This window comes from Bos taurus, chromosome 25 (genome assembly GCF_002263795.3).
Source record: "Bos taurus isolate L1 Dominette 01449 registration number 42190680 breed Hereford chromosome 25, ARS-UCD2.0, whole genome shotgun sequence".
Lineage (NCBI taxonomy): Eukaryota > Metazoa > Chordata > Mammalia > Artiodactyla > Bovidae > Bos > Bos taurus.
In genome coordinates this window covers 3536814-3547792 of record NC_037352.1, presented here as the reverse complement: position 1 = coordinate 3547792, position 10979 = coordinate 3536814, and the positions used below count along the sequence as shown (strand labels likewise).

Sequence of the window (10979 nt, the reverse complement as noted above, 5' to 3'; positions counted from 1 at the left end):
ATAGATTCTGTCCCCCTCCCCCAGTTCTTTATGCATGTGTGTTTGTGTACACGTTCACACACACACACACGCAGAGAGATTGTTCCACAGAAATAAAGCTGTTTAAAGCATGGGCATTTTATTTTGTTTTTTTTTTTTTTTTCTTTTTCTATCTGTTCCCATCCCCACCCTTGGGTATTCTGAACCAGTAACTGCATGCTGAGTGGACAGATGTGTAAGCTTGCCGTCCTGGTTAGACGCCAGGTTCAGTGTAGAAGTGATGTTGTCCCATGAGCCCCTCTAGCCTGGACAGTCCCAGACACGGGTGGCAGCTGGGAACCTCGAGTTGGGTTCTGGGCTTTGGTTTCTCTGTCTGTGACAGGGTCGTGGAATAGCACAGCTTCGCAAGGTGGTTAGAAAATGGGGTGAGGTCATATGCATAGGAGGTGCTCGGGGGTGAGGTCGTATGCATAGGAGGTGCTCGGGGGTGAGGTCGTATGCATAGGAGGTGCTCGGGGGTGAGGTCGTATGCATAGGAGGTGCTCGGGGGTGAGGTCGTATGCATAGGAGGTGCTCGGGGGTGAGGTCGTATGCATAGGAGGTGCTCGGGGGTGAGGTCGTATGCATAGGAGGTGCTCGGGGGTGAGGTCGTATGCATAGGAGGTGCTCGGGGGTGAGGTCGTATGCATAGGAGGTGCTCGGGAAATGTGAACCCTTGTCACTGGGTTCTCTGTCTGGCAAGGGGGCCTGCCCCTTGCTGTGAGGAGGAGGAACCCGGGCTGGAGAGGGGTTGTCTGCTGGGTAATGCCTCACCCTGTGTACTACGGGAGGACCATCAGAGCCTGGGGTTGGGGGAGGCTGGCCTACCGGCCCCCAGAGACCCTCCCTGCCCTAACTGTGCTGTTTTCTCTTCTCGGCTTTTCCAGGACAAGCAGCTGCGTATCTTCGACCCCAGAGCAAAGCCCGAGGCCGCCCAGGTGAGTCGTGTGGGCAGCAGGGCTGGGTTGAGGCTGCAGCAGTGTGGGCAGGGCAGCCGGCCTCTGGCACACAGGTTCTGCCATGCCCATGCCCTGGCCCTGGCCCGGCGGGCACATGAGGGTCACCTGGGTGGTGGTTCCTGCTGCTCAGGCTGTTTCTGGGAAGCGTGTTGGACCTTGGGAAGGGAAGGTCCAGCTTTGACCACAGGGTGGGGCGCAGCCAGGCTGCCCACAGGCCTTCCGTGGAGCCATCCTGTGGCTTCAGGAAGCTAATTTGAGAGGCCAAGTTCCTCTTCTTTGAGACCCTCATCCCCACCCAGCTTTCCTGGTACTGTCAGCGGAGGTTAGCCACAGAGGAGCAAAGAGACCCAGCCCCTGCTCTCTGCACCCCTCCAGGTCCCGGGCCCTGAATGTGTTTGGTCCAGTGTCCCAGCCAGTGCTGGGGGGCCTGCCCAACCCATAGGCTGTGGGCCCTGAGCATGTTTGGTCTGTGTCTGGCTGTGCACAGGTGCGTGTGGCCCCTCAAGTTCCAAGAGGGAGGCCGGGCTGCGGGTTCATGCTGCAGGCACCGAGCCACTGGGGACTTGTTCAGTCATTCGAGGGCAGCCCGCTGCCAAGCACGGAATGTTCTGCAGTGAATAACACAGGGCAGTTGCTGGGGGCTTCTCTTGTGGGAGTGCTTTGACGCTTCCCTGGGGAGCTGGCTCGGGGCAGAGGCTGGGGTGATGCTGCGGACAGCCTGGGGCAGGACAGGCTGGCCCAGGAGCCCGAGCGAGAGGCCTGTCACCTGTATTGGGGGAGCCGTTGGGGTTATAAGGCAGCAGTGAGGTGGATGGGTTTACATTTTTCAAAGTTTTTCTAGAAGCTGAGGTGCTATCTTTCCCAAGGAAGGTGCAGTGCAGTTCAGGGTCCTGGCACCAGCTGGTGGGAAGAGCTCCCCAGCGAGGCCCCAGGCCCAGCACAGATGCCTCAGATCCGTATCTAGGGCCTGTTCCCCGCCCGAGGTCAAGACTGAACCACCAGTCTAACTCCAAGCAGCAGTAGCCAGGGGGCTGTATTCCCTGAAACACACACACACAACACACAGACACACACACACACATTCACCAGTCTAAACCCAAGCAGCAGTAGCCAGGGGGTACATGCCCCCGACCCAGTACGCACACACACACACACACACACACACACACACACAGTTCCCCAAGGCACACACGCACACATACCACTTCACACAGCCAGCTGCAGCTCTTTGCCTAGGACAGGGCGGTCAGCTCCACCTCCAACTGGACAGCCACCTAAAGGAGGCCCCGTCCTGGCAGGTGAGCTAGGCCCAGCAGAAGTGGCTTTGGCCCCACCCTGGCCGTGCTTCCACCCACAAGGCCGGCCCCTGGTCCTTTGGCCTCATCGCCCTGTGACCAGTGGGCCAGCCGTTCGAGCCTCAGGGCAGCCCGAGCAGCTAGCCTCCCTGCAGCTTTCTGCGGCACACCTCCAGTGTTTGCCCGAAGAGAAGGACCCGGCTCGGCTCGAGGAGAGAGACAGGACACTGTCCGCTCAGCTTTCTCCAGTCACCCTCTCCTCGCCAGGGTCTGTGCAGGCCCTGGCGCAGGGCACCTCCATCCCAGCCCCAGCCAGGCAGCGCCCCTGGCCCGTCCCCCAGCTGAGCGCTTTCCTCCCCTCCGTCCCCCCCAGTGAGGGGGAGGCGGCAACCGGCACTGAGGTGGAGATGCAGTGGCCGCCGTCCAAGGGCTGCAAGTTCAGTGAGGCGGGGGGAGCCCCCCTGAAGGGGGTTTCTGGGCCGAGGAGACCTGGGAAGAGCGTGGGTGGCTGCCACCCCCTCGCCGCTCCTGAGCCGGTGCCTGTGCTCGGCCCCTCAGCCTGCGGGCGTGGGGGCAGCGGGGCCTGGAATGCCGCCCTCCGCCCAGCCCTGCCCCCCGCTTCCGCCGGGGCATCTGGCCCGCACCTGGCTTCCATTAGGAAAACCGCTGCTGGCGGCCGGGTTGGCGTGAGCCGAGGGGCCAGCTTGGGGGAGAAGCCTTCTGGGAGCACCTCCTCCCGGGACCCTCCTCGCCCACCAGAGTGGGCACTGCCCTCCCTCCGGCCTCTGCCCCTCCTGCCCCCCGGGCCATCCCTGTGGGCTGGGACCTGGGGGCTCCTCTCCCTACTGTCTTTTCTGGGCCTGGCCCCTGGCAACCGGAGCTTGGAGCAGGAGATGCTTGGGCGGCTCCCTCCTCCTCACGCCCCCTGCTTTGTGTTTTGGGTCCATTGATGACGGATTACTGTGTCCCAGGCCCTTGGTGTGCACAACCTCCTTCCACTCTCCTGAACATCCTGTCAAGTCAGCCCTTTGGTCACTTTTGTCCCCAGGGTTACAACAGCTCACGGCAGAGGCAGGTTCGGTCCATCTGACTCTGGAGCCCCGGGGCTTCAGAGCCCCTTCACTGTGCCAGGGCCCCAGGGGCTGGGGAGAGGGGGTGGCTGAGGCCCTGAAGCCACGGCCATGCCAGGGAAGGTAGCTGCTGTGGTGAGGGGGTGCCCAGGGATGGGGAGACTTGGGCTGGCCGGTCTGGGCAGGAGCAACCAGAGGACCCCTGGTACGGACAGAGGCAGGTCTGGGGGCTGGCATCGTGACTGAGGAGGGGCACGGGTGGGTGATGGGGGGGTCTTACCACTGGAGGAGGTCCCCTCAGCCCAGACCAGCTCAGGGCTGCTCCTCCAGCCGCCCTGCCCCTCACAGGAAGCGTTGCCGTGGCGACAGAGAGGGGGTTTGGCGGCACTGCAGCAGCTGGAATGCCGGGTATGCGCCAGAGCTGGGCAGGCACTGCCTGGCCGCAGCCCTCCTGTTCTCTCCTTGGGGCCAGGTGTGGGGGAGACATGGACGGAGGAGGGGGGACTCCTCCGACTGCAGGACACCCAGCCATCTGTGAGAGGGGAACCCCAGGGCCTGGCCCGCAGGCTTGGCTCACCGTCAGGGGCTCCGTGTGACGAGGCTGGGTCCATGCTGCCGCCTGCCCTCTGCCCCAGGAGTAGGAGAACCTGGGGATCCCTCGGGGAGGCTCCTCCTCCCAAGTCCCGCTGAGGTCAGCAGAGAACTTGCCAGGTTTGAAAACGAAAGTCACTTCAGACCTCTGGGACAGAGGCCTCTCCTAGTTGCTGGGGCTTCTCGTGGTCCCTGGGCAGACTGAGTTGGGTGTACCCACAGCAGGCGCGCTGGGCCCAGGCTAAGCTCCGACCTGGCCTCTGCTTCCTGAGTGCTGTGCTCTCTGAGGCCCGAGGCGGGGATAGAGAGCCGCGGGGCGAGCTGGATGGGCCTGTCCACACCGCCCTGCCTGTCGCCGCCTGCTTCCCCAGGGTGACAGCTGGACACCCGAGCTGCCTGGTGGGGGTAGCCGGCTTGCCGGGCAGCTCCTGGTCTGGGTGCTGTTGCCTTTGGTCGAGCCTGTCCCCTCGCCGGTCCTCCGTCAGCTCCGTCTACTGAGAACAGGAAAGGTGGTGGGCGGGCGACTGCCCTGCTGGGTCACTGGGGGCAGATGGCTTCCCCTCTCTGTGCCTTTGGTTTCTCCAGGCCTGGAATAGGAAGGTGGGAGACACAGGCCAAGGAACGTTCTGTCCAAACCTGTGCCTCTAGAGGGAAAGGCTCCCCCACTGCCCACAACCTCTGCAGACCCTGGGTGCCACCGCATCCCCTGAGACCCCCTCCCCTGAGACCCCCGTGCCGGCCTCCTGAGTCTCCGAGGCCCCATCCTTCGTAGATGCCGGTCCCCACACTGGCTCGCGCCCGTCGATCTTTCACGTCTTTCAAACCCTAGCCCTTTCCTCAACTGTACTTCGTGTGCCCCATGACCATGCTTCTGAAAGCGCAGATTGCCGTGTGCTGGACTCACCCCCAAACACTTCTGCAGTAGCAAGTCCGTTACGGTGCTCAGGTCAGAAAACTGACCTGACGCAGTCAGGTGAGACACCCCCATCACCCACCCGCGCCTCCTCCGTCACGATGCGCCTGTCAGGCACACGCTGTTGGCAGCAGGGCTTTCCCCTAGCCAGTCTGACCCGAAGCTTGTGCCCTAACCTGCTGACGTCGTTGCTTCTCTTTGGTTCACGTGGGCCCTTCAGCCTGCGTGTTCCGAGTGTGGGGACCCTTTTCTGTTTCACTGTGTCCCCAGTGCCCAGTGTCACGTGCAGCTTGGATATTCACATTACAAAAGAGCAGATGAGTGTGCAGTCCTGCCTCACCCAGGACGTGACCGTCCATCTGAGAAGTGTCCAGCCCCACCGCCAGCACCCAGCGCGGTGCCTGGCCAGGGAGAGGGCTGTGGAATGAACGAAGGGTGTGTGAAAGCTGTGCGAGCCGTCTGGCACTCCTTACACGGGACGTTTGCACACTGATGAGAGGGCGAGAGAGCCCAAGTGACGCTGATGACTGACCCTGGGTGCCGGTTCCGGAACTGACCCTCGCCCCGACCCCTCAGCCCATCTTGCGTGAAGCGAGGGATGTCGGGCCCCAGTTCTCAGGCTCCAGCCTGACTTCCTGTGCCGACTCCAGCCGGGTGGGAAGGGAGCAGTGAGAAAAGCTACTCGAACGACACGGAGCCATTTCCGACGGGCTCCCACGCCGGGGTCGGCCTCCGCAGGCTGAGGAGGGGGCGCTGGGCCAGCTCTCCTCAGCCGCCTCCCTCCCTCATTCATTCCCAAGGAGATCGTGGGAAGCCTGGAGGAAGCTGGCCATGGTTTGGGGTGAGCTATTTTTGGTAACAGGGTCTTTCGTCTCAGGCTCCAGGGGCCAGGGTGACTGGGAGGGAGCTGTTTGCATTTCCTCTGGCCCCCTTGGCTCCCCCCCACCGCCTGGGCCCCAGGGACAGGGCCGCCCGCGGTGTGAACTTGCCTCCCCTCCCTGGGCCCGGGAAGCCTTCCTACTGGCAGCCCCAGCACCACAGGAGGGCCGTGCTCTGCCCCCTCCAGTGACTGTTCCCTGCGCTGGGCACCAGGCCCTCTCCCCGGCCCCCTGGCAGTGTCAGGAGGCAGCAGTAATTCTCGTAATCCCCCGATTTGCACGCCGCTTTGTGGCAGGCCTGTTCCTATCACATGTGGTCTCAGTTGATCCTCGCGACAGCTCTGGGAAGCAGGCGGCTTGGGCCATGAGCCGGGAAAATGAAGTTCTAGGAGGGCACTGGGTCCCAGAGCCTGAGGACGGTGACCGGCAGAGGTCGGTGACCAGCAACCAAGCGCCCCCTCTGGGTCACCCACAGGGGCAGGGATGTGCCACCATCCCGAGCCCCATGGCCGCGTCAAGAGGGCCCTTGGCAGTGCACAGAGCAGCCGGACAGAGACTAAGCCCAAGCTTGGTGGCCAGGTCGGCCCTCTGGGTGCAGAGCTGGCCCCAGCTGGCCGCTCCTGCCCTCCAAGGAGCCCTCGGGCGAGTGGACCCCTGAGGAGGGCCCTGGAACTCAGTGCCATCTTTCTTCTCCCAGAGCACACCAGCCCATGAGAACAGCAGGGACGGCCGGCTGGTGTGGACGGGCACCCAGGAGTACCTTGTGTCCACTGGCTTCAACCAGGTAGGGCTCCTCGTGGCCAAACTGGACATACACACCACGAGGGCGGGACAAGCCCCTCTGGAAGGCAGGGGCCGCAGCCGGCTCCAGGCCTGTCCATATACGGCCCTGCCCCGTGTGCAGCTGGGTCTCAGAGCCCCAGGGGACCGACGGCCGCTGAGAACTGGCAGATTCCATTTGCAATAGCTAAGCCTGACCCTGGGAACTGTGGTGGACACCCCCAGGGACCAGAGTCCACGGAGGGCCCCGCCCCCTTGTCACCTATGGGTTCTTAAAGGGGCAGGACATGAAAATCCAAATCCTCCCTCCCTGGCGTGCCTCACCACCTCCCCGCCCCCAACTCTCGTGACTGCCCTCCAAGCTCTGCTCTGGGGCAAGTGCCCCCGTGCCAGCCCGTGTCCTTGGCCCCGGGGTTCCTGCACGGGCCCTTCTGAGCCCCTCTCTGCCCCTCCTTGCAGATGCGAGAGCGTGAAGTCAAGCTCTGGGACACCCGGCTCTTCTCCGCTGCCCTCACCTCGCTCACCCTGGACACCTCTCCCAGGTAGGAGTAGCCGGAGCGTCGGGTCGGCTGGCGGTTGTCGAGGGCCCTGTGATGTGTATAAATGCGCGCCACTGGTCAGGGGCAGGCTTCTGCACGGGGGCTTGTGCCAGTGTGTTTTGGCCTTTGGGAAGAAGACTGTGATTTGGCAGGTGGGGGACAAGGTACGTGGGGATGCGCTTGATTTTCTGTGAGTGCTCTGGTGCGGCTGAGGACTGGGACACCGAGGCTCCGATCGAGAGGTGGACGTGGGGTGACGTGGGGTAACGTGGGGTCTGGAGGCAGGCCTTGGACCTGCAGGCTCAGTGAGACCCCAGCCCAGGCCCCAGGCTGTCACTGGTAGTCCTGGCCGGGTCGAGGGTGCGGGCAGTCACTTCATCCTCCCACCCTCCTGAAGGTGCATACAGGAGGGTTTACAGTGGCATCCACGGGGTCCTGGCCAAGCCAGCTCGGTGCCGAGACTGCCCGGGCCTGAGGAGGCCGGCTCAGGAGATCAGGTACAGGGGGCTGGGGGAGGAGGAGGCGGAACCTGGTCCCCGAGCTCTGACTCGGGGTGGCTTGCTGAACCCCCTGCCCAGGCAGGGACCCGCAGAGGTCAGAGCCAGGACAGGGCCTTGGTCCTTGGATGTCCATCCAGCCCCTTCCTCTCCCATTTTACACCTGGGGAAACTGAGTCACAGGTGGCGCGGCACTCCGCCCAAGCTCCAGGAGCAGGGCGGACCGTGAGGGGGCAGGCTGAGTGCCCAAGGAGCTCCTGCCAGGGTGGCCCCGCTGAGAGCCCCAGGGAAGGGGAAACGGTTGCGGGGCAGAGACCCTCCACTCACGTCCTCTCTCACGACACAGGGAGAGGACGGGGAGCTGGAAAGGCCTGTTTTGCAGATGAGAGGGGTGAGGGTGAGTGAGGCCCCCCCACCTTCCTTTTAAGTGCACAGTGGGCATGAGGCCTCTGCCTGCTCTTGGCCATGGGGATCCCAGGGGGTACTACCAGGACCTCCTCCCTGCACGAGAGGACTTAGGGCTCTCAGGCCTCCTGGCTTCGTGTCCAGCAGCCCCTCCCCCAGCCCTGATGCTGCACTGGTGTATCATCCCCCAGGCCTCCCCAGGCCAGACACCCCCTTCTCTGTGGGCCCCCCAGCAGAGGGAGGGGACTGGCCCAGCCTGGACAAGGGAGTCCGTGCTAACCATCAAGGGCTCATCACCCCACCACTTCCTGCCTTCTAGACTCTGCCCCTGATCTCTGCTGGTTACCCACCCCCACCCCGTAGGAGCGGCCCCCGCCCAGCCCCAGCGTGGCCCCTGGGGGAGTTAACGATGCCCAGACCCCATGGTGCCACTGGCCAAGGCTGACCCTGTAATTATAGCAGTTAAGAATAGCCTCGCAGGGCCAGCAAGGCCTGGAATTTCTCAAATCACTCCCAGATGGGCGGCCAGGCCAGTGTCCCGCCCCTTTCATCCCCCAGTCCTGGCCGCTGCCCCACTGGGCCCACGCCCTTGGCAGAGGAGCTGGGACTCTCCAGCTCTCTGCAAAGCTGGTGGACGCCAAGGCTGCATGCCAGCCTCCAGGCCGGCCTGAGAGCTGGTGGGCCCCCTACCCCCAGGCTCCCCAGAAGCCAGAACCCCACAGGGACCCCCTGGGACATCGGGGGCTACTGACTGGGCTGAAGGTGGGAATCGTGCAGGGTGTCAGCTGCGGGCATCACCTAGGCCTCCACCACACCCGCTCGTTGTCTTTATCTTACAGATTTCCCACCTTCATTTGGGTAGAACAGTAAGAGCCACAGGAGGCCAGGGAGGGGTCAGGCACATGCCCCTGCCTGCCCCCCTCCCAGGGAGGACCCAGGGCCCCACCCTCCCAGGGGTCTCTGTCTCTGCTCCCACCTGTGCCCTTCCCCGGGGGCGGCAGGTCCTATCCCTAAGGCTGGGCCCAGGCAGACGGCCACCCCACACTTCCTGTGCAGGGTGGAGGCGGGGGTTACCGTTGGGGCTGATCTAGCAGCTCACACTCCGGCCCTGGAGAGGCAGAAACACCACCTGTCCCGGGTGCCCTGCCCCTAGGCTGGGTGAACAGTCAGCAGTTACCGGCCCCGGCTGAAGGCTAATGGAGGTTTTTCTCCAGATGTTACCAGTGCATAAAAGCTGAAGCCAGAGAAATCAATTCTCTGTTGAGGTCACCCCGGGAGCCAGCATAAGGGTGGAGGCTGGGAGCATGCTCTGGCCAGAGGCACCCACCCCACATCCCAGCGTGTTCCCTGGAGGCCCGGAGCTTCTGCGGCCCCTCCCAGCTCCTGGAGGCAGGAGGCTGACCGCCCCTTGAGGGCCAGGGAGCAGGTGTCGGCTCTGCAGTGGGCAGCCCGGGAGCCCCTCCTTAGAAGGATTGAAGGGCACGCGTAGCCCCGGGGTCTCGAGGACCCGGTCGGGGGCTGGTGTTTCCCCACCCAGGGTCACCCTGGGTCGTGGCTGCCTCCTGGCTGCGTACCCTACTCGGTCCCCAGTCCCCCCTTCCTTTCCCAGCCCCTCCTCTGATGGGAGGCCCAAAAACCTTTTCTCGGGGGGCTGGCATGAGTGCCCCGCCTGCCTCCTGCAGGCCCTGCCACCCACCCCCCTTGCCGCCCCACTCGCCAGGTTTAGCTTTGCAGCGAAAACATTCCCTCAGCAGCCACTGCGCTGAGCAGCACCCCACAGGCCCACAATGGCCCCTTTGACGGGGCTGCCACAGGGGAGGGCCGGCCTCGCCAGAGCCGTTCCGCTAATGGGACCCAGGCCTACAGGAAACCCACCTGGGCCGCCGCCGCCGCCGCCGCCGCCTCAGGGGGAGGGCCCCACCCCAGTCCCTCTGCCCACCGCGGCCCCCCGCCTGCCTCCGCCTTGCTCACGCCAGAACCCTCTGCAGCCGATAATTGAATCCAGAGCCTCGCGTGGCCGGCGCTGACATCAACGCCCAGAGCCACAGGGCCTGCTCCGCAGGCCTGGCCGGGCCGCCTCCTTCCCGCCAGGGTGAGCCCAGGGGCCAGGGGGCCACAACCTGTGTAGGGCGGTGGGCAGGGGCCTGGGGGAAGCTCGCGCGGGCCTCTGCAGGACCTCCGTGGCCCCAGGGCCACCTCCCTTCTCGCCAGAGGGTGACCGGAAAAGGTGGCGGCGTGTGTCTGTGTCCGTGTTGGTTCCTCTCCCCAAGCTCCTAGTGCCTGGTCCAGCCAGGGCTGTGCACAGCCTCCCTGGTCCTGCCCCGCCTCGGCCGGTGGCTTCCAGGAAAACATTCAAAGTCCAGGGTTTCTGGGAAACCTGGGTACCCCCCCAGTGCAGAGAGTAGAGGGGAGTCTCGGGTCAGCAGACCTCCTGCCTGTGGGTGCCGCCCCTCGCAGCCCTGGCTGGGACCCCACCTGCTTGCCCACGGGGTTCCTGCCACTCAGGACCTCGCTCTCTCCACCACGGCCTCGTCTCTGTGGCTGGAGCAGAAAGCTGGGCTGGGGTCTCCCTGCCTGAGCCCACGTGGAGGGGCCAGGGGGCCATAGGCAGGGCTGACCCCACCTGGTCCAGGGCCGTCGTGGGCCTGGGGGACATAGCTCAAGGCACCCCTCCCCAGAGGAGGGCAGGCGGTGCACTGCTGGTCACACCAGTCCCTGAGGAGGGACCCCTGGGGGTCTGTGTCTGCTGCGAGCCTCTCCCAGGAGCCTGGCAGCTCCTGCTGGGAGAAAACTGGGCCTGGGGAGGGGAAGGCTGCCTTCAGCGTTCCCCTGCCCCGAGGCTGAAGTGGCCCCTCTCCCTTCCCTGCTCCCACCTGGTCCCGTCTCCCTGGGAGGCTAGACAGGGCACCTCAGATGAGCTGGACAGCCCAGGGCATGCCGACTGGGGCCCTGCACCTGCTGGGAAGCGGGGTCCCGGCTCCCAGCTCCCCGCTTTAGGCCGACCCTGCAAGCCCTCACCCCGCCTCCGCGCAGG

The 10979-nt window shown here is 64.5% G+C and overlaps 1 protein-coding gene across 4 annotated transcripts in view; it reads left to right on the top strand.

The window, feature by feature from the left end:
- The window catches only part of CORO7 (coronin 7), a 53069-nt gene that overhangs the window by 18131 nt on the left and 23959 nt on the right, over positions 1-10979 (top strand). For all 4 annotated transcript variants that reach the window (XM_005224484.5, XM_059881335.1, XM_059881336.1 and 1 more), the window contains 3 exon segments: positions 906-956; positions 6422-6508; positions 6964-7046. In XM_005224484.5, coding sequence (XP_005224541.1) covers positions 906-956; positions 6422-6508; positions 6964-7046 — 221 coding nt within the window.